We start from the raw sequence: 23009 nt of genomic DNA, 5'->3' as shown, positions 1-23009 counted from the left end.
ACACCTGCTGGACCTTAAATATCATTGCAGGCAACTTACTTGAGACTCACAACAGACACTGACTCAATTACCTAGTCATTCTTGTATACACTGTAAGGTATTGTACTTTCTATGGAATCATTTTATATCTTTTACATTTCAAATATTGTAGACATCTTTAAAATATATTGTGAATGACATTACGTGAAAATTAAACTGAAAGTATTGTGAATATAATATTGCCCATTTAAATGTAATTGACTCAGAGTTTATTATAAATTTCTATTCAAAAAAATAAGTTTATCCAATGTTTTTGCATTCAGTTTATTGCGTGTTTTTTTTTTTTTGGTTTTTTTGTTGGTTTTTTTGACACCATTTCCCCAGTTTTGGAAAACTGACTGGCATAGATGAAGCTGGGGTACACAAAAAATGTAAAGCCAGGTGGAAAAGGTTCTAATAAGATGTCATCCTATTCCCCCAGTACGTAAAAGGATCCTCTGATCTTGGAATGTTTCTCTTTGACACTCTCCACAATACTAAGGGGTTGGCAGTCCTCTATAATAAAATTCAGGACTGCCTGGTCCAGAACAGTCTTCCTAGATGCTTGTTTTCAAAATAATTAAACACATGTTAATACAAAAAATGTTTGGCTCTGTAATGCCTAAACACTGAGGTGTTTATGTTTGTGTTAGAAATGCAGAAAAGATGCGACATTAAACCTGCATAAAATGAAATAAATAATTTACACTGCAAGTCTCATTGCTGATGGATTACACTGAAACAAAGACAGACAAACTATTTGCAGTTAAAAGATCAAAATGATCCCACACAGCAGAAACATTTTTTTTTCTTTCGGGCTCCATTTTGTTATGGAGAGATGTGTAATTTTTGTTTGTTTGTTTGTTTTTAATCTTTGCGAGAGTAATTTCGTGAGAGGGGGGGGGGGGGGGGGGGGATTGGTGGCGACTCATTCCGTTGGCGGATGCGGTACCTTTTAAACACAGTTTGGCGCGTTGGCAATGAGCGATACAGCAACTGTATCGATCACGTGACTTTTTCTTAAAGCGACACACGCACCGATACAGGTTTCACTCTGTGAGCTTGATATATGCGCCTGTGCGTTAGTGTTGCTGGACCCATCACTACACCTCACATTTTTTTCAGATGAGCTTTGAACAAAAGTCACCAATATTGTCTGATGGTGTAAATCAAAAGAGGCAATGCACGTGTATCTTATTGCCTCTGCTGCAGAAACATGATTCGACATAGTGAAGGTAGATAAATTAAATACCTTGTTTAATAGTTGGAGAAAAACTCAGAAGTTTAGGAGGCATATTGGAAATATTGTCTAAGTTTGTTGAATAAGGAGCTATGACACAAAAGGAAACGGGAACACCACAGGGATAAGCCATGCAGAGCATTAGTATGACAGAGGAGTATGCTAAGGAACAGGGTGAGATAAAAGCAAGTGATCATGTATTTTCTTTAAATCAAAAATCAAATCAAAATTTATTTATATAGCAAATATTAAAACAACAGTGTTGACCATAGTGCTTCACAGTCAGTAAAAGCATGATACAATTAAAACAAACAATAAAAGAGGACAACAAACAATAGGTAACAACACAACAAGCTAGACCAGCCAACTAGACAGAATTAAAAGCCAAAGTAAAAAAATACGTTTTAAGACGTGATTTAAAAGACTGGATAGACTCGGCAGTACGAATATGAACAGGGAGGTTATTCCAGAGTCTAGGTGCCACGGATGCAAAGGCCTGGTCACCTCTCGACTTCATTCGAGACCTAGGTTGTGCTAGGAGCCTGTGGTTGGACAATCTAAGTGCTCTGTTGGGATTGTATAAGTGGAGTAGTTCAGAGAGATAGGTGGGCGCTAAATTATTCAGAATATTAAAAGTGAACAAAATAATTTTAAAATCGATGCGATATTTAACAGGGAGCCAATGTAATTTGGCTAAAATTGGAGTTATGTGTTCATGGATTCTCGTACCTGTTAAAAGACGCGCAGCTGCATTTTGAATTAACTGAAGCCGGCAAAGAGAAGAGTGTTGGAGGCCCGAGTAGAGGGAGTTACAGTAGTCCAATCTGGATGTAATAAATGCGTGGATAAGCTTTTCAAGGTCCTTTAAAGGAAGGAACGGCTTTGCTTTGGAAATCTGACGCAACTGGTAAAAGCTGTTTTTTACCACAGTGGACACCTGTTTCTCAAGTTTAAAAGAGCCATCCAGGAACACTCCGAGGTTTCTTTCAGTGGGCGAGAGATGTCTAGCGAGAGGGCCAAGGGCATCAGCTAACTGGTCTTTAACATATCTTTGCCACATAGATTTGTGGAAATTCATCAAATCTGACAAAACAGCAGGCTCAGAGTGAGGCCTTTCTATCTTTTTTTTTTTTTAAAACATTATATCCAATCTACATGTTTAGGGTTGGGACTCCAGTCTTATGTAATACATTGTCAATATATAAAAGAGGGTGTGTGCTGCACATGTCACACCTTGCAATTTCAAGAAACTCTTCTTGCAAGGAGGGATCAGTTGGTTGTCACCGTGCATAGGTAATAATCTCTGTTCCTTTCAATGATAGCTCTCACACGGAGTTAGGTGTCTCTGAATTATTATTTTTTTCCTTGCACCAGAATCTGTCGGACGACTTTGATCATCATCATGGCTAAATCTGAAACTTGTCTCGTCAACTTGCATTACCAAGATGGCAGCGAGGGAAGCCCCTCCAACCCTGCCAAGTTCAAAAATCAGGACTTCGCTCAGATAAAAGCTGACTGCTTCCGGAAAGGAGAACTGTTCCTGGACAATGAGTTCCCACCAAACGGTCTTTCTTTGGGTGACCTGCCTGATATGAGTTCCTCACAGGAGAGTGAAGTGAAATGGCTTCGACCGGCAGTAAAATCATTTTAAATATATTTATTTTTCTTTCACTTCGAAATCTGATGGATTGTAAGTTAGCGTTTCTGTACAGTAGGAAAAACTGATTCTTTTTACACACTTGTCAACATCATATTTTTCTCCACTGTCTTTTCAATGATTTATTGAGAAAACAAGGAAAGAAGGATCAGCCTGCTTTCAGTAAAGATGGTATGTCACGATTTGACTTTGGACAAGGCGACGTGGGTAAGCAAAACTTTCTTGCCTATAGCTAATGACAATGACAAGTATGTTCCACATCTTGGGAGAACTATTAGTTTCCTCCTTTAAACAGGTAACTGCTGGTTTTTGTCTGCAATATCTGCGCTGACCTTCCAAGAAAATCTGATGGCACAAGTTGTGCCAATGGATCAGTCCTTTGAGAACTATGCAGGAATATTTCACTTCAAGGTAACAAAGGATTAATAAATGTGTCTAAAGAATACTGTCACAAAACAGAAACACAACACATTGTGGTTAATTATTTCAGAGGTGGTGAGTAACGAAGTACAAATACTTTATTACTGTACTTAGAATTTTCAGGTATCAGTACTTTACTTGAGTATTTATTTTTCTGACAACTTTTTACTTTTACTCCCTACATTTTAAATAAATATCTATACTTTCTACTCCATACATTTTCCAAACAGCCTCGCTACTTTTGTTTTAACATATTTGAGGTGAGTTATTGTTTCACGTCACTGCAAGTCTGGGCGATTGTGGCTCAAGAGTTGGCCGTTCATCTTATAAGTGGAAGGTTGCCAGTTCGAGCCCCGGCTCCGACAGTCTTGGTCATTGTGTCCTTGGGCAAGACACTTTACCCGTTGCCTACTGGTGGTGGTCAGAGGGCCCGGTGGCGCCAGTGTCCAGCAGCCTCGCCCCTGTCAGTGCGCCCCAGGGCAGCTGTGGCTACAATGTAGCTTGCCATCACCAGTGTGTGAATGGGTGGATGACTGAATGTGTAAAGCGCTTTGGGGTCCTTAGAGACTAGTAAAGTGCTATACAAATAAAGGCCATTTACCATTCAAACATCAAATTGATTTGAGCTTAAACAGTAACACATGAAAGATAATCCCTTTCCCCAGTACAAGGGGCACAATGTTTTTTCATGCTGTGAAACCTGCTGAAAAACAAGCTGAGGCAGATTTGCTGTGTTATTCAAAGGTTGCTTGAAAAAACATTGCAGGTCAGTGCAGGATAAACAGGTTAGTTTGCTTTACTGTCATGGATGGATAATGATCAAATCACCACAGCCTGAACTATCACTGAATTGAGCTCTTAATAGAAATTATTGTGAGTTGTGATTCTTTTCTCCACTCTGAGCCATTGAAACTGATTTTAGGCCCTACATCAGGGGTGGGAAATTCCAGGCCCCGAGGGCCGGTGTCCCTGCAGGTTTTAGAGCTCACCTTGGGTCAACACACCTGAATCACATGATTAGTTCGTTACCAGGCCTCTGGAGAACTGCAGGAGCTAATTTAACCATTTAAATCAGCTGTGTTGGTTCAAGGATACATCTAAAACCTGCAGGGACACCGGCCCTCGAGGCCGGGAGTTGCCCACCCCTGCCCTACATGCTGAATCTCACTTTAACCTCTTGCCTATTTATTTTCTGTTTAGAGGCAAAGTCACGCCTACAATCTAGGCAACAAAAAATGGAGGTGTTTGAATTTGCCTTCTGTTTCTCTGCTGATGTTCAGCTTATCCTAGAAATGTCCTCCAAAGAGCTACATTTTACTTTCTTACTTTGAGTACATTTCAGAGCCTGTACTTTATTACTTTTAAAAAGAAAGTGAAGAAGTGGAGTCAGTACATCAACCTTTACTGGAGTATTTTTTAACACTAGTATCTTTACTTCTAGTACAGAAATCTAATCTAGATCAAAGTACAGAATCTCGGTACTTTTGCCACCTCTGATTGATTCTTAGCTGTCCTCTCTGTTTCAGTTCTGGAGGTTTGGAAAGTGGGTAGATGTTGTCATTGATGACAATCTGCCAATGATCAAAAAGCGGTTACTGTTTGTGTCCTCGAAATGTGGAAATGAGTTCTGGGCTCCTCTGCTGGAGAAGGCATATGCCAAGTAAATAAAAACTTGTCACACTTTCATGTAAATCAGTTTAGAAGGTCACATTTCTGATATGAATGTCATTGATTTAAAAATGTTTCTCCTTCTGGGTGCCTCCTTCAGACTTTGTGGCTCGTATGCAGACATGCATGCTGGGTTTCCATCAGAGGCCTGCAAAGACTTCACTGGAGGTGTAAACCAGACTTACAAACTGAAGGAGATGAACTCAGCAGGCCATGGTGATCTTTGGCTCACATTAATCAGAGCAACTAGGTGCCAATCACTGATTTGTTGTTGGACTTACCACAATAAGGTAAAAAACAGACAAACAAAAAAACCCCCCAACAAAAATCAATAACAATAGATTAAAAAAAACAACCCTTGTTCTGTCTTTTTCAGGGTGCTTTGGTCTCTGACACTGGATTGGTGAATGGGCATGCCTATTCCATCACAGGTGTCACTAAGGTAAACCAAGGAGCTAGAAATTTACGTTCACCATAGGAAAAGAGTGAAAACAAGAGCTAAGAAAACTTAATTGCAAAAATTGTGATAGTATCAATGAATGTGATAATGTGATACCATTACTGAAGCATTTCCAATACCTGATGTCTTTACTTCATTATTTCATCTGAAGGTGGAATTAAACGGCTCCAAAGTACGACTGGTGCGAGTCATGAACCCATGGGGCAGACAGGAGTGGAACGGAAAATGGAGCGACAAGTACTTGACTTAATTAAACAACATACAACGTCCATATATCGCTGACAATGACACAATTTGTACTAGCGTTGCACCTACACATAATCAACTCACAGTGTTATGATAAATAGACGGGCAAAAAACTGAAAAAAAAATTGTAATTATAATTTAATCAGAAGCTGTTTATGCAAACCTACAACAAGCAGTGCAAGAATTTCTAAACATAAGATAAACAGTATAGCTGGAACAATAAGTGGTCAACAAAAGAGAGAGAGAGAAAACGTAGGTATGCTGTGCAAAATGAAAATGGCCAGACATCCACAGAGAACAATAGCGGTGGATGATCACAGGATGCTTTCTAATATAAAGAAGAACAACTTATGAACTTCCAGCCAAATTAAAAACAATGGCAAACACTCTCACATATTGAAGGGGAGTGTTCAGCACAGTGCAAAATATTTATCGACCTCAAGAACAGAAATGCTGTATGTGTAGTATATATATATTGAATATAAAATATATCTATTTTGCAGCATTAAAGTCTGTCATTAACTTATTTGTTTTGTGTTCTCAGGTCAGATTTGTGGGACAAAGTAAGTCCAGAAGTTCGAAAAAAGTGTTTCGACCATGACAACGGAGAGTTCTGGTAAATTCAAAGTTTTGCACACTGATTACTCTCAGTAGTTAAAAAAAGCTTTTAAAAACTCAAAAACAAAATAATCATATGATAATTTTGATGCAATACCAAAGAGTTTACATCTTATTATTTATTGGTTGATATTTTATGTATATATATATATTTTTTTTATCTCTATCTGCTTATCCGTCTGCCAGGATGCAAATGGAGGACTTCTGTTCCTATTTTGCTTACGTATCCATCTGCTGTGAGACCCCTAACTTTCTTGATGGAGACTTAAAATGTCAGTGGAAATGCATGATTTACGATGGCAGCTGGGTAGCAGGGAAATCTGCAGGTGGCAATGTGAAACACTGTAAGACAAGTTCATTCCTATCTAAACTTTAACTATCACTAAAATAGTAATATAGTTTTTACATGTTTGTTTTATCTGTGCAAACACAAAACCCACCATAAATTTCTAAAATGTAATTAACAAGATGAATGTTTCCTCACTCTCTGTAGCCACCTTTGCAACAAACCCTCAGTATCGCATTCGAGTGACTGTTATAGACAAGAAGGAGCCAGGAGACAAAAACATTGTGCTCTCCCTGATGCAGAAACCTCAGCAGGGAAATCGCAATGAGATACGCCTCCACCGAACTAGACTTACCATCTATAAGGTATTCATTCTCAATGTGCTCCCTTTAATTTAAATAATTGTTAAATACTGCAACCGAATACTGAAGGACAAGAAACTAAATCTTTAAAACAATTGAATCACCCTGTTATGAAGACACGAGTACTTTCCTAATTGAGCAGCTGAGTTAGTAAGACAATAATGACAATAATATTGAAAAAATGTCTTCGCTGATTTCACATTCATTATTTAAAGTTACTATGGAAACTGGTTCCTGTGAAACAGTTTAATGAAGTTAATCTTACCATTTTCCAATTAACAGATTCCACCAGGGGTAAGTACAAACAATAACAAATATATGAAACTGTCTGTGCACCAAAAGTAAATTCAGCATTTTAATAACTTTAATAACAATGTACAATGAGACTCAGGAGAGTATTTCACTATAGATATTCCTTTATATTTCTGCCAGACTCCAAAAGGACGCCTGCAACAGGATTTCTTTCAGAGGAACAGGCCTGTGAAGGCAGAAAAGACTTACAGCTCTGAGCAAGATCTCATTGAACTCCACAGTCTGGAACCTGGAGAGTATGTGATCATCCCATCCACCTATGAACCCAACATCACTGTGGATTTCGCTCTCGCTGTCTACACCAAGACTGACGAATAAGATCATGTAAAGAATCCTTCACATAATGAAGGATTAATATGATTAACTCAGGATAATAAAATACATGAATTATTTATTTAACAAACAACACCATTGGGTAATTTCCTGTTGGTTAGCCAGACATGAGCTGTGTTATCTCTGCTAGTGGTGAAATATGGGTGGTGGGGTTAAAAATGGTCACATGATTCATACTGTCAGGGTTGTCTTGAACAGCGGTCCCCAACCCCCGGGCCATGGACTGGTACTGGTCCGTGAGTCGTTTGGTACCGGGCCGCGAGAGTTGAGGCTCGGGTGTGAAATTTAGGGTTTTCAGGGTTTTTATAGTTATTTTTTAAATTGTTTTTATCGTTAACTATGCTTCCCCGGGTCTTTTCCCATATCTTATGAATAAATCTCTTTTTTGGAACTGGTACTGGTTTTATTTTGTTGTATTCATCCACGACACCTTAAAGGCCAGTCTGTTAAAATATTGTTGGACATAAACCGGTCCTTGGTACAAAAAAAAGGTTGGGGGCCGCTGGTCTAGAATACTCCCAATATAATTTTTTGCTGGGCATTTCTATTTATTTCAACCTGCACAGGCAAAATGCAGCCATGTAGTGCATTTTTGCACTAAATACTGATAAATAACATGACTTTATCCTAAAAGAAATAATAGGCTAAATGATTAAAATGTACAATGCTAATGCTACTCATAGTTGGCCAGGTTCATCAATTTCTATAAAACAGAATAATAATTATTTAAAAGAATAAGTTCTGTGGACACTGGGAGTTAGTTTGAAGAAGTGATGTGGTGATGCAGTGGATAAGGTTCCTGGTTTAATCTCCTGATCTTCTGTGTGGACTTTGAATGTTCTCCCCTTCTGAGGACTCAGGCTTCTTCCCACAATCCAAAGACACGCATCTTCACTGGTGACTCTAAATTGGGGTTCAGAAAAAATAAGAAAATAAAACATGATGATTTTTCAGCTCTGACAGTTTTTTTCTTCTTCTACGTAATAGAAATTTCAATAGAAAAACTCAATAGAGAATATTATTTGCAACATTAAGAAATTCTCACTATAAACCGTTACACACACTGTGCTGCCATAAGGAAAATATTTATAAGATTTAAAAAAAGCTAGAAAATTACACACTGCACCAACAGTATTGACTTGATATAAATAAAGCTTGTGTAGTTTATTCGTTTAGCTTAGTATGTAACCCCAGATAATGTTGTGGCTTGAGCGCCAATTAGCAGCAGTCTATAAAGGGCTGCCAGTTAACATCAGAGGCTGCTGCTGGAACCGTGTCCCACCACTGCGCTATGTTGTTTTATTTTGTCAGCCTCTCTAGGTTTATGTTATCGCTGTTCATCGGCAGCACGTTTTAAAGCTCAGTTTTTAAAACCTTCAGCCCAGCCCATGGAGCGGTATATTAATGACTAACCTCATATTGTAGATGGATTATCTCAGTTGTTCTCCTAACTGAAGTTTGGTCCGTTTACAGAATCCTGCCATGCGTTTGTATTTGTCCCTAACAATCAGGAACCCTCACATTAACTACTATCGAGTGGAAAGAAGTTGGCGTTCATCCTCCAGTTTCACATTATGCTAACTATAGCTGTGTAGCTAGCCACCACGTAGCACATCCCTATATACCAGCTAGTACAACTTTAGTAACCCTAAAAAAGTTGCTGGTGTTTAGTTTTCTGCCTTCATTTATGTCAGAAGTGATAGCAGAACTGTATGTTTGAATTTTTTCAGAAATCTCTCAGTCAGAATATGGTGTATTATATTTAGATGGAAACTAGCGAGCTAATGACCTCCTAACTTCTAATTCTGTTAAACTTCATAAATTCTGTTTTCATGGATGCCTGAATGTTAAACTTAATTATTACACCTAGTAGAGCAGCCACACTGATCATTTTGTTAAAGATGAAAGAAATTAGACCGTTTTTAACTCTCAGTGATGCCGCAGTGTTTCACTTTGGGACAAGAAGCAGAGTTTGGACCCGGAAACGGCTAATGATGTCAGACTTAAAGACTGGATACTTGTTGGGAAAACACAGTCACTCATGGGAAAAAATGCCCATCCCCACAAGTTTGAAGGCATTTTTGAGAGTCAAAATGTGGTTTTATTGTCAGGGTTACAATTTGGTTATAGTTAGTGTTACGTCCCCCCACCATGGTGGAGGTATAGGTAGGAAGGAGACAGCAACACTGGACAACCACAATCAATGAAGGAGGAGGACAACAGGACAGTTAAGAATCAGGCAGGATTTATTGGTTGCTGGCCTTAATAGTCAAACTTAACAAAAGAAAAAGGTTGGGGAGGAGGACTGGGAGGTTGAGCCAAATCAAAGAAATTAATAAAACAAAAAGAGGTCGATAGCTTCCAGGACCTAACTAAAACAAAAATGCAAAACAAAAGGCCTACCTAATAGGGGTGCAACGATACACAAAATTCACGGTTCGATATTTTTTCGATACAAAAAAAATGTTCATGCCTTTTTAATTTGTCATTTATTAAATATTTATATTTGTGCTTTGTTTTTGTTGTCTTTCCTCAGGAGAACAATCTCAAATAGATGAAAACCTGGTTAGCATGGTGATTGAGGACTCCCAGCCATTTAGCATTGTGGAGGACAAAGGATTTAAAAAATTTGTTAAATCATTAAATCCTAGCTATGTTCTCCCCACTAAAAAGGTCATAAAAGCAGTGAAAATTTAGTTTTTACAGAATAAAATGTGGGCAGGACTGAGGCTCAAAGCCTCAGTGTGTAGCTGTCCATACCTTAACGTTACAAAAGCACAACCACTGTCCACACCCCAACCACACCTCACCTCACAGTAAATGATCATTTCCATTTTAAGCATTTCCAAATGATCATTTTCCATACTGCCAGTATAAATATACACAGTATACTGCCATCACTACAATATAGATGTTTTACACACTCCTTTTGTTGTTGACATTTACAGGCTGTGTGCAAAATGCCACACTCTTCAAATTCATGCCAACTAATATTTTTACGTCCAGTAGATGTCCTACTAGAGCAAATGAAGCTTCAAGATGCTTTGCGCTGGGGTGAACCAATTGGATGAAAAGCTTCAGTGCTTCATGAAGCTTCATCTACCCATCACTACTGTCCAGCCTCCCACCACACACAAGACAAAGAAGCCTTCACACAAAGGTTTGTTATAAAGCAGAAGCCAGCAACCACCAGCTGGCCAGGGAGCTGCTCATTTGTAGTGATCCCAGGAGAGTGATTGGCCAACTGTGCACAGATCAGCCAATAGACACATGCCAATCAACTTTGAACTGGCCAATAGGTGGGGGCTTGACACTTGGAAGATAAAAAGAACACAAAAGCAAAGCCACATCTCTTGGCACGTAACAGTTAGGGTTAGGATTAGACATTGTTCAGTGTTGATCATTGGTTTTCTGAACACAAAGTGAGAATAAATTTGTCAAGAATTGACTTGATCAGTTCAAGTGTCTCACAGTTTCAAACTTTGTTCAGATGTCTCAAAGTGAGCTGGTTGAGATCCATCTGAAGACACGCTGAACCGGTCCTCGTAAGTACTTATGTTGAAATGCAGTCAGGTTTATCATAAGCTCACCTTTGCACAACAAGGACAGATTTTTAAAGTACTCACTGTGCAGCACATGGAATTTACATTTAGATCAATCATTTGAAATTCTGCTGGAATTTGTTTGTATTCTTGTGTTTGATCCCAAAAAGCTTTGCATATTTTGTTCAATGACATAAAACCTACTTACAGTTTAATCCAATGCTACTTATCAATTTATAAGAACTGGAAAATTGAAAATAAAGTTTGTTGTACAAGGGGCAGTTAATTTGAAATGTATTTTCCACCCTCATTCCTCCATGTTTTTTTTTTTTTGTCTGTACTCTCTGAACACGTGGATTGTGCACTTGTTCTTGGGGGTGACTTCAACTTCAGAGTAAATGAAGAAATGCATAGGTTGAATACAGCAGGAACTCAGCGCAATTGACAGTCCACAAATAATCAAAACAGTATAATAATCAAATAGTACATGAGCGACTTTGGTCTTTGCGACAAATGGCGCTCCCTTCACCCCAACTGTAAGGAAAATACTTTCTTCTCACGTGTCCATCACTCCTAGTCTCGGCTGGATTATTTCCTAGATTAGAGAAGATAACCCGCATTTTAAAAATTCTCCCTTTTGGTTTTGTTTATCACGTCCTTGATGTTACTCCCCTGACATTTACTACATTCAGTTTTGTCTCACAACTGTTCATTATTTACTATTTTTGTAATGATACAAAAGTTTAAGTGCAGCCATGACTGCAGTGCAGATGTGGAAGCTGTTGCAGGCCTGCAGGCAAAAAACATGTGCAAGCTTGTAAAGGTGGATGAAAACATTTTCAGTTCTTTTAAGAACAAAGGAGGTCTGCTAAACAGAAAAAATCTCAAGGAGAACATAAGATAATTAAGAGACATGTACTAACAGCTCAAAGAAATCCAAATGAACAAAAACAGACACATAATGTCTATAAACACTGATCATTTAACTAACCACATATAATAAAAATAAAAAAAAAACCACATAGCTTTATGCTTCAAGAAATTTAAAATGAAATATTAAATGTGGAAAAAAACTTTTAGAATATGATCCACCTAAAGCACCGCAAAACTAGAACAAAAAAAATCACCCAACAGAAAGTCTAAGAATGTTGAATATAATAATGAGTTAAATGTGCTTGTTCTAAACGTACCTTTATACTTAGTAAAGTAGAGCGTGTTATGAGAAATCAAAGGTTACATTCGGTCATTCGTTTGTTTCTATATATTTATATTCAATATGTTTGAAATGAAAAGCAAACAAACAAAAATGCACTGCAGCAGCATAGCAGTCACTACAGTGGACAGCCAGTCAAAGGCTGTTTTCTTGTATTTGTGTCAGTGTTGATGGTATACTTGCACATAAACCACTACACTGGACACTGATGTGTCACTCCATACCCTGCCATAAGTCAAAATGTATGTTGTAGTGGATATTTAAAAAACTCTTTGAAAACTTCTTAAAAAAAAAAAAATCTTATTTATACAACGAAGTTGTCATAATTCATGCATGAAAGGGTTAACTTGTGTGATGGCTGCAAGTGTCTCCATTAATAAATACGAAGTTAGAACCAGCAAGGCAAAAGGCACCATATAATACTTAAATATAATAATAACTGCTTGCTATTATTGCAGTAATTACTGTTAATATACCTGCTGTGAAAAAGCTCTACTGACAGTCCTACTGACATGGAAGTGCACAGAGAAGACGTGATATGGCCTGGAGGAAACTGTTGCACTGCCTGGACTTGCTGGCAGAGGATCGTTCCTGCAGCAAGTTTTCACAACGTCTGGATCCATGCTTCAGGGTTTATGTGATAACACCTTTGTCTGGAGTCATACAGCAGGGAAAACGTTTAGGTCACCTGTATGTTTAAGGAGAAAAAGGTTTTTCTGTAGCTTAACCAGGCCCCAGCAAACAAAATGGGACACACAGGTTTTCCCTGTGTGGGACACATTACTAAAGCTGAATGACATTCAACATGTGAAGGACAACTTGATTTGAAGGTGACCTTCTGAACTCCCTCGCTAAGTAACTATAATTAGCATGTATAATAATACATATACAGCTTTAAATAAACGTAAGTGTCATTAAAGTTATTTAAGTGTTTGCGAGGAAGCACCTATACTGACCCACAGATTTCCTGTAAAACTCAAAAAAACACCAACATAGGCACCAGCTCATTTGTAGATATTACCATTAATGTGTCCACCCCCTATTTAATGATGTCTGACTAATATTATGAACAGTAATTTGTTCTTCTTATTGATGGGAATGCACACGCAGTTCTCTTTCCTGCAGTTAGTCAAAATGTGGAAAAATACCTCAAACCCAAACTTGTCCAAACGATTCACTATCGTTATCATGACACAAACATCTTATGTACTTTTATTCTATTTCATAATATTTGTAACTCATGACCTATAATTTAGAAGTGATTTGAGTGAGGTTTCAAATTGCAGTGTTTAAAAGACATGATAAACTCAGCCAGCGTTTACTATGATTTACTGATTTATCAAAGCTGAAGATAAATTAACAATCGACTTTTTTATACCGTTAAATAAAGCTATACACATTCAAGCCATTTATTGCAGAGGGGGAAATATTATGGAAACGGTAGTAATTTAAAAAAAAATTTATTCCCTTTTCACTCCTCGATGTTGTCAGCGTGTGCTAACTTCTACTTGAAGAAGAAACAGGATTTGTAGAAATTTACTAGGTTTGATGTAAGGCAGTGTAAATCTCAGGTGTTATGACAAGTCAATCTTTCCCCCAGAAAATTGTTTTTTGTTTTTTTGTTGTTGTTTTTTTTTTTTTCCAAGCTTAGCGTCTCAGTAATCTGTCATATGGCTTTCCTACAATTTTAGGGGTGGGTGGGACTCCAGACTTATGTAAGGGTGTGTGATTATAAGAAAGAGGCTGTGAGCTGAACATACCATATTTGCCAACTCAAAGAGCCTTCTCTTGTGAGGAAGCAGCTGTCTGTTGCTGCCGTGCACAGGTAAAAACCTCTGGTCATCTCTACACAAGCTTCTGCATGCAAAGTTTTAGTTTAAAAGTCTTTCAGTTAATTTTTCTCTTGCGTCAGAGTCTGTCTGAAACCTTTGCTCATCATGGCTGAAACTGGAACTTGCACATCTGTCATTAACTTGCGTTACCAAGATGGCAGCGACGGAAGCCCCTCCAACCCTGCCAAGTTTAAAAAGCAAGATTTTGCTCAGATAAAAGCTGACTGCCTCCGCAGCGGGCGACTGTTTGTGGACAACACCTTCCCACCTAACAGTGGTTCTTTGGGTGACCTGCCTGATCTGAGCACTTCGCAGGAGAACGACCGGCAGTAAGATACTTTTTATCAAATACTTTGAAGTACTTATTGTCAAATCATCATATAGTATTATATACTATTTTTTTCTTACTGAAGTAAATGTATTTATCTTTTTTGTGTATGTGTGTAATACAGTACAGGTTTCCTTTGGCCAGTTTGAAGTGTTAAGTGTTAAACAAATGATTCTTCTTCACTGTCTCCTCTAGGATATTTTGAAATTACAAAAAATCAATGATGAGTCCGCTTTCTTTATTGATGGAGCCTCACGATTTGACTTCGGGCAAGGCCTTGTGGGTACGCAAAAATGTCTTGGTTATAACTAAAGATGACAAAAATTAAATGTGGCACATCTGATAAAACTATTACTTGTCTTCTTTTAACAGGTAACTGCTGGTTTCTTTCTGCAATATCAGCACTGACGTTTAAAAAAAAACTGTTGGCACAAGTTGTGCTTTTGGACCAGTCCTTCAAGAATTACACAGGAATATTTCACTTCAGGGTAAAGAATTAATAACTAACAAGCCTGATGAGATATTGCTTTCACAGTGGAGCTACATTATAAAATACAATAGTTTTATTATCTTGCATCTGTTTCAGTTCTGGAGGTTTGGAAAGTGGGTAGATGTAATCATTGATGATTATCTGCCAACAATCAACAAGCAGTTGTTGTTAGCACATAGCACATGTGGAAATGAGTTCTGGGTTCCACTGCTGGAGAAGGCATATGCCAAGTAAAAACCATTCTTCTCTCTCTCACATACACACACACACACATGTGCGGCACAAACACCAGATAAAGACACACGTTTTTCTCTTTTGGCTGCTTCAGAATTTGTGGTTCATATGCAGACATGCATTGGGGGTCACCATCAGAATCCTTCAAAGACTTCACTGGAGGGGTGACCATGACTTACAAACTCAGGGAGGCCCACTCAGCAGGCCATGATGCCGAGCTGTGTTTTCTTGTCATTGTTATAGACATGCCCTTTTGAGTGATTTGAAAACTGTTTGACATCCTTTTTCCCCATTTTCACATTCAACAGATTCCACCAGGGGTAAGGAAACAAATAGCAAACTCCAACTAAAAGCAAATTCCACATTTAAATAATTTGAACAAGACAAGCCGGTGGTCAGGAAACAATTTCATTGCACTTAACAACTTTCATATTGCTTCCAGACCCCGCAAGGACACCTAGGGTCCTCTTTTTTTGATGGTAACAACCCCCTGAAGACACCCAATTTTTACAGCTTCAACAGCGATCTGACCGAACTACACAGTCTGGAACCTGGAGAGTATGTGATCATCCCGTCCACCATGAAACCCAACATGACTGCCGATTTCGTTCTTACTGTCTACACCAAGGCTGATGTTGAGATCAGGTAAAGACCCATGAGAGACTTTATTCCCAAAGAATGACAAAATGCTTATTTGAACACATGCTTTCCTAGCAGCATTTTAAAAAGTGTTGAAAGACACATAAGTCTCACCTTTTTACACACTTTCTGCTGTACCCAGCTCCCACACTGGAGGTGATGAAGAGGAGGAATTGATTCTTCCTCAGGTATAGAATAAGAGGTTGCTGTGCATACTGTAACGTACTTAATACACTTCAAGTTATCATCTCATATGTTTTGTTTTCTTTAAGATCCGAGACAAGCCCAAAAAGGAGACCACAGATAATATTTCCTGTGGTCTCTTATTTCCTTGTTTAACCTGTATGCAAATCAGGTCAGCTGTATATTTTTTAATGATTGCTCCTCATATTTTACTCCTGTGCCGTTTGTCCTTTTCATTTTTTTTAATCTGCACTGAACAGTTTTAGTTGCTTCTGTGTTCTAGAATAGTGAGCTGCTGGCTGGACAACTCCAGAAACTCCTGAATGACAGGTTCCCTCATGGTAAGATGACATTTGTACTTTCAGAATATTTAAAATGCTACCTCATTTTGTAATAAACAAGACTAAAAACGGTTTTGTCTACCATCAATAGGAACGTTGTATGGCTTTGGTTTGGATACCTGCAGGAGTATGATTGCCTTGGTGCAGTAGCGGTTTTAGATACGGGCGTCACGGGCAGTTGCCCGGGGCGGCATCGTGGTGGACGGCGGCATCACGGGCATCGGTAAAAAAAAAAAAAATTGCTTGTACTCATGCTGCCCCGACATCATGCGAGCCCATATTGGGAATGGCATAGGCACCGATCGATTTTCTATCGCCCATGGGAGTAAGGGCGCCCTCCGTTTGCGAGGTGCGCCTGCTGCTTGCGGCACAGGGAGGAGAGGGCGGGGCGACGGGGGATTCTCTGGCTGGCTGGAGCAGCAAAAATTACCAACTCTCAAAATAAAACAAAAATAAAAACAAACAACAAACACGAAAACACCAGACATCATGATACAGACTTATAATTTGCACCGATGTTTTTTCGAAATTCTATACACGAAAAGTGAGCGCGAGAGCCCTTGGTGCGCCTGCTTGCTGCTGAAGTCAAAGTAAACTTTATTGTCATCTCTGCTACATACAGTCCAGTATATAGAGAGACGAGACGACGAGGCTCCAGTTACAGCAGTGCAAGAAAACAAACAATAAATATTTAAGAGTAAAAAAAATAAATATACACTTTAGGACTCGGGGTAAAGGGATCAATAACAATTTAAAATGTATATTTTATATTTTGTTTATTTAAAGTCTCACACACAACCCGTTTTTAAAATTTTAAAAAAGAGAAAAGAAGAGGAGTGTAGCGACTTCCACAGTCGCTAGAGGCCGGGGATGGAGCCTGCCTATTTGCCTGACGCGCTGTCAACTTTACGCAGTAATGCCAGAGGTGGAATTGCTTGCTTGTTTATTAAAGTGCTTGAAAAGTTTACAGAGAAATGTGATCGGCTCGCGATTCAAACTCTTAAAACATCACAGGCTCTAATTCAACAAGGGGAAACTCGTTGTGCTGCGGTCAACAAAAACTATGCTACCCAGCCCTCCTCTCTGTCAAAATCAAACCAGTGAATGACAGACTGACAACGCCCTCTTAAAGTCACCGCTAGCACCCACGTGACTCCCGTTACACATCACCATAGCAACCAAACAAATAAAAACCCAGTGATCCTTAAAATTCAATACATTTAATTATGGCTCCTACAAGGAGGAACGAGCAAAAGACACAGGTAAGCAGATGTGTCATTGGATAATGGCAGGTCATGTATCCTAAAACATTAAGAATCAGGATACTTTCTTAATCCCTAAGGAAATTATGTGGGTTACAGTTCCTCCAAGAAGAAATGGTAAAAATAGTAACAGTAACAGACTAAACTCCAAACAATATATACAGTAATATAATATTAATTAGCCAGTGTCAATTGTTGATTTGTCCTGTTCTCATTGTATGTCGAAGTATGATGTCTGCTTAGTAGCTGTTTGCATACTATGCATACTCTCTCCCTCTTCATGTGTGTGTGTGTGTGTGTGTGTGTGGGGGGGGGGGGGGGGGGCGCCAGAGGGGGTGTTCGCCCAGGGCGCCTAACAGGCTAGGACCGCCACTGCCTTGGTGGATGTATCCTCAAATACTGAAGTATATTCCTGCTCTTGTTTTGTTCTACCACACCCAAACTGACCAAAGCTGACTTTCAGTAACAGTCTGATTGGGAATAGCACAGTTTCGTCTGCGCTGTTGGGGAGTAACGGAATACATGTACCGCCGTTACGTGTTTAAAATACAAAATATGAGTAACTGTATTCCGTTACAGTTACTGTTTAAAAAGGTGGTATTTAGAATACAGTTACTTTGTTGAAATAAATGGATTACACGGCGGTACTTCCCTGTTTCATATTGTGGCGGGTCAGGACTGTTTGGGTTTTGTTTGACAGCTACGTTCTGTTGTTCCAGGCGGCAGCATTACGGTTGCCATGGTTACAGGGTGACGCTCTCTCTCTGCGTGTTTCCTGGGTGAGAGAGCGCCTTTTGTTGTTGTTGTTGTTGTTGTGCTAAGCTAATAGGGAGAATGCTACAGGTATAGCTCTAAAGCATGCAGCCTGATGGGCAGTGTAGTCCGTGCTGCAGGGAGAATGGACTGCCATACCCGTGATGTGTCTGTGAGCGAGGAGGGAGAAAAAGGAAAAGTACGAGCTGTCATCAAGCAGAAACAGGAGCTGGAAGCATGTAAATATAATAATAACCACTGCAGCCAAGAAGAGTGCCTGACGAGCCCAGTTGTAAGTAAGCTATTAAGACTCAACTGTACGCTGTGTTCATGTTTTCCTCCGAAACAATAAGTTCCGTTGGAGCAGCCTTTCAACGCCTCTCTTTGTCTCTCGCAAGCAAACTTGACCCAGACAACAAAGTAAAGCTATTTTTCGGCTACGAGCCCGACACAGAACCCACCGTATTAGCCAGAGGTCCCTTTACTACGGTTCGAAGCCGTGGACCTTCAGTAACAGTAATAAATCACAGCAATAGTACATTCACGTAGTTGTAAACAGCATTATAATATATTAAGTAATCCAAAGTATTCAGAATACCTTACTCTCATCGAGTAACGTAACGGAATACGTTACAGAATACATTTTGGGGCATGTATTCTGTAATCTGTAATGGAATACATTTTAAAAGTAACCTTCCCAACACTGTTCGTCTGTGATTTCCTTAATGTACGCAGCTTGACCAAAGGATGACAATGTCTTTTACTGAATTTTTGATTCTTTGGAACAAGATTCAAGAATACAAGGTAAAACAGCAAACGCAGGACATATTTCAAATAATTCCTCTAACTTTTAGAGCTGTATTTCCCTCAGACACTGATATTTTTTTAAGTTCAGTGTCTGACATGTAGTTAAAAAAAATAAATGTTGCTTTGAAAGTGCTCCTTTTTCCTAAATGTCAGGTAATTTCTTTTTTCTGCAGAAACTCTTCCATCAATCTGATCTTAATCAAAGTGGATCCCTGACTGACCTCGAGCTCCAGAAAGCAGTTGAGGCTGCAGGTAACACTAGTTGTTTTTGCATTTTAGTTCAGAATTGTGTTCATGTTATAACTGCAGTACTCGTCATCACTTTGTCCTCATATCATTACCAGGTCTGAATGTGAATGACAGAACAGTGAGGCTGATGATGTTTCGGTATTCACGCTTCTCTGTCACCACGTTGGAGGATTTCATCACTCTCATGTTGCGACTGGATAAGATGTCAAGTAAGAGAGACAGCAATCACCAAGTACATCAACAAATAAATCTATTGAATTTATCAAGTTCAAAATGTGATTAAGTTTATTTTGCATTGACTGTGTTTTTCCTCACAGACATTTTCAAGGACAAATCATCTGATGGAACAATGCGCTTGACCTGGGATGAGGCAAATCACTAAATGCCCTTTAATCTTTCATTATTAATAGTTTTTAATATTATGTGTATTAGATCATGCTGTGCCTGCCTTTTACTTTGAAAGTATGTTTTAGTGTAGCTACAATATGCAACATTTGTAAAGTTAGAATTATGTTTAAAAAAATAAAGATCAACACCTGAGTATATATGAAATGGCCACTGTAATACATTCTTATTCATGTGCAGTACACAGTCACTTGAATAATAAATGTATTAGCTACCCTTTCCTCTGTTTCAGTGGAGCAACTTCTCCATGTACAACTAGACCAAAGTGAGCTCAGGAGAGCTGCAGGAGAAGATTACAACTAGACCTGCATGGGAGCTGGATGATTTGTATAGCAGTAGCAAACATACTACTAGCCATTACTTACACTTGGAGCTAGAGAAAGGATTTTCTTTTTCTTTTGAAAAGCAAATAAGCCAACTAGAATTTTTTGGACACTCACTGTTATCATTTGTTCTTGTAAGAATGAGTGCTTTGCAAAAGTACACCTTGAAGACTTTACTTAATCTTTACAAAAGATTACGATGGAAATATGTGATATCTTGATGAATCAAGCAGATATTTGAAGTTTACACAGCACCATTCTCGCATGAAAATATCTTAAAAGTTTATTTTGTGACCCAGAAAGAGTAATATTTCAAACTCTGTGTTCCTCCGCCACTTCCTCATTTGAGTTTTGGATGAAATGGATTCTGGGATATTGCATTCCGTCATTTCGAGCTAATTGGAGACCAGAACAGCCAATCAGATATTTTTGCATCCAAGTCTGTGATTGGCTGGTTTTGTGGCACAAATATAACGGCGTACACAAAGAGTTGAGCGCGCACAGGCAGAAATGTTGAGAGTGCGAGCAACACATTGCGAGCGAGCGCAAATACAAAAACTGAGCGAGAGGGGCTGCTATTGTGTGTGTGTGTATGGATAATAGCAAACACTGAAATACATTTTTAGCATGCAGCAATGAATTTTGTTCACTCAAATTCAGCTTTTCTTCACTCAAAATAAATTTCTCCTCAAAATGCAACACTTGCACCTGCAAACTTGTTTTCACGTGCGCTCAGAATAGTGGCACAAAAATAACGCCATAAAAGACTGCCCCACTCCAGTCGAACTCCGTGTAGCTACTTGGCTTGTTGAAGCTACCCGGGTGTTAGCTGGTCTAAAAAGTTCCCTCATCTCACTTTTCACCGTGCTGTGGGTAACACTGGGTGCAGTTGAGCCCGTCCCATCTCGATCAAGTGACGAGGACAACGATGTGACCGTTTCAGGAGATGATAAAATATTTCTTAACACCCCGATAGCTTGCTGAAGAACTCGAGTTTCTTCTCCCCCCTCCATGCTGTCAGACACTTGAAAGTGACCCGCGCGTGCTTCTCAGCCAATCACAGCGGTACAGACACCCAGCCTTCCGTTTCCACTATACTCTTTCATTCACATTCACATTATTCTCTTGCATACATATATTTTCCTCAGACATGTATGCATTCTCTTCTTGCATACATATATTATTTGTGAGATTAAATGCATATTGAATGCATGTAAATGAGAGCAAAATGTAGGAATGCATGTATGTTAGAGTGAAAATTTGTAAATATGAACATTAAAATACATGTATAAGAGAGCACAATATTGCAATGTGTGTGTTAAATATGTGTAAACATGAGAATAAAAATATCTAAATATAAAAATTAAAATTAAACTATGTGAGAGTGAAAATATATGTATGTGAGAGTAAAAGTATATGTGTGTGAAAGAAGAATGTCTGTGTGTGAGAGTGAAAGAAAAAATTTTGGCTTGTACGGAGATTTGACAGAAATTTTTGATTTGATTTGACATTTTTACAGACACATCACTGTACATTACTATCACAACCACAACACTCTCTCTCTCATTTTCTTCTCTCATTCCAACTAAATGAACATTTCTACAGGTAACAATCACAACCACTTCAACTAAATAAGATTTTCTTGTTTGTTTTTTTCAGTCGACATTTTCAAGGAACATGATATGGTATTAGCTTCGGGCAACAAAGAAGAGAAAGAAATATGTCAGGCATCCTTTGTTACGCTAACATGTTAAAACATGGTAAAAATGTGTGTGACAGCTCTACGATAAGAGCAAACCTGTTTCAAACTCAAGACCAAATACACACCCCATATTTAAGTGAAGTACAAGAAAAACAAACGCAGCAATCACTCTTTGTGTAGGCACTGCTGGAAAAAGACATACTGAGATGTTTTTATTTGTATTGATCATTGTGTAGAAATGTGGTTAAATGATTGAAACACTGGAAACTGATCTGCTCACTGTAACTCAGCCAACTGTTTTGTCAAAACATCAGTTTTAATGAGGAACAGAAATAATAGTTTTAACACACTCCTCCTCATATTTCTGCCTCTTATTCCAAAAACATGAATATGATAGTGGTAAATATCACAACCACATTAACGAAATAAAGTAAAATATTCATCACAGTTGTCCCAACTTCTAACAGCCATTTAAAACTTTTTGTAGGACCAATGCCCAACCTGTAATAAATAAATATATAATTTCCTTTATTTGATTTCAAACCCCAAACTTTTACTGTCATTACCTCAGCCTTTTTTCTGCCATAATACCAATACAAGTTTCCTTTTTCTATTTACTAAATAAGACAAACATTAACCCAGAGTGACCAGCTGGAAAGAAAAAAATAACTACTGATAATGTTTTTAATTAGATTTAATAATTTTAACTGAAAGATAGACTCAACAGGATAATGTAGTAGTAGCAGCACCTTTGAAGATGATGATATTTTAACATGTTCTCCTAAAAGACGTGGAAAACTTCATTCTGATCACAAAAACAAAACAAACAAACAAACTGTATTTATTTATTCAGTTATATTGTGCTAAAATGAAAACACTACATTATTTGATGCCACAGTGTACATGATAAGAATGTATATATATATTTTTTTCTAATACAAGTGTAAGCACAGCAAATTATTGAAAGTTAGACTTCATGCCTGGTTGTTGACTGTGTGTGAACATGTCCAAACCCATGCTGGATTTCATGCAAATTCCAAGAAATCAAAATATCAGGTGTCATAGTTTTGCATCTGTTTTTTTCCA

At 38.4% G+C, this 23009-nt stretch overlaps 2 protein-coding genes and 2 long non-coding RNA genes across 5 annotated transcripts; all 4 read left to right on the top strand.

The window, feature by feature from the left end:
• The first annotated feature begins 939 nt into the window (after positions 1–939).
• On the top strand, positions 940–8580 carry LOC146510042 (calpain-9-like). Of its 2 annotated transcripts, XM_085174529.1 has the most exons (12): positions 940–2893; positions 3034–3122; positions 3211–3326; positions 4862–4995; positions 5104–5293; positions 5380–5445; positions 5615–5700; positions 6254–6325; positions 6514–6671; positions 6821–6978; positions 7258–7269; positions 7408–8580. In XM_085174529.1, exons 1-12 carry the CDS (start codon positions 2661–2663, stop codon positions 7603–7605), a joined length of 1512 nt encoding a protein of 503 aa, XP_085030655.1. In that variant the 5' UTR covers positions 940–2660; the 3' UTR covers positions 7606–8580. The 2 variants fall into 2 exon arrangements, with proteins under 2 accessions (XP_085030655.1, XP_085030654.1); XM_085174528.1 differs by lacking the exons at positions 940–2893; positions 7258–7269 and having other exon boundaries at positions 2922–3122.
• Positions 8581–13173: 4593 nt separating this feature from the next.
• LOC146510041 (uncharacterized) lies at positions 13174–15804 on the top strand. The gene is made up of 4 exons (XR_014876432.1): positions 13174–14200; positions 14288–14536; positions 14731–14818; positions 14908–15804. It is a non-coding gene; the product is annotated as an uncharacterized LOC146510041 (long non-coding RNA).
• Positions 15805–16063: 259 nt separating this feature from the next.
• Positions 16064–16566, top strand: LOC146510040 (uncharacterized). The gene is made up of 4 exons (XR_014876434.1): positions 16064–16086; positions 16171–16253; positions 16365–16422; positions 16514–16566. It is a non-coding gene; the product is annotated as an uncharacterized LOC146510040 (long non-coding RNA).
• Positions 16567–18037: 1471 nt separating this feature from the next.
• LOC146510039 (calpain small subunit 1-like) lies at positions 18038–21595 on the top strand. Its single transcript, XM_085174584.1, has 4 exons — positions 18038–19241; positions 19418–19496; positions 19589–19702; positions 19811–21595. The coding sequence occupies exons 1-4, from the start codon at positions 19185–19187 to the stop codon at positions 19873–19875; spliced, it is 315 nt and encodes a 104-aa protein (XP_085030710.1). The 5' UTR covers positions 18038–19184; the 3' UTR covers positions 19876–21595.
• The last annotated feature ends 1414 nt before the right edge of the window (positions 21596–23009 follow it).

The sequence above is a fragment of the Neolamprologus multifasciatus genome, chromosome 10 (genome assembly GCF_963576455.1).
Source record: "Neolamprologus multifasciatus chromosome 10, fNeoMul1.2, whole genome shotgun sequence".
NCBI classification, from domain to species: Eukaryota; Metazoa; Chordata; class Actinopteri; order Cichliformes; family Cichlidae; genus Neolamprologus; species Neolamprologus multifasciatus.
The sequence above is the reverse complement of the archived record's forward strand: the minus strand, read 5'-3'. Positions and strand labels throughout refer to the sequence as shown.

Excerpts from the sequence above, each read along its gene's own strand:
- LOC146510039 (XM_085174584.1), top strand. The coding sequence starts at position 19,185 with ATGACAATGTCTTTTACTGAATTTTTGATTCTTTGGAACAAGATTCAA. Across the intron at positions 19,242-19,417 it reads ACAAGATTCAAGAATACAAG|AAACTCTTCCATCAATCTGA; the intron begins GTAAAACAGCAA and ends TTTTTTCTGCAG. Across the intron at positions 19,703-19,810 it reads GCGACTGGATAAGATGTCAA|ACATTTTCAAGGACAAATCA; the intron begins GTAAGAGAGACA and ends TTTTCCTCACAG.
- LOC146510042 (XM_085174529.1), top strand. The coding sequence starts at position 2,661 with ATGGCTAAATCTGAAACTTGTCTCGTCAACTTGCATTACCAAGATGGC. Across the intron at positions 5,294-5,379 it reads GTTGGACTTACCACAATAAG|GGTGCTTTGGTCTCTGACAC; the intron begins GTAAAAAACAGA and ends TGTCTTTTTCAG. Across the intron at positions 6,672-6,820 it reads AGGTGGCAATGTGAAACACT|CCACCTTTGCAACAAACCCT; the intron begins GTAAGACAAGTT and ends CACTCTCTGTAG.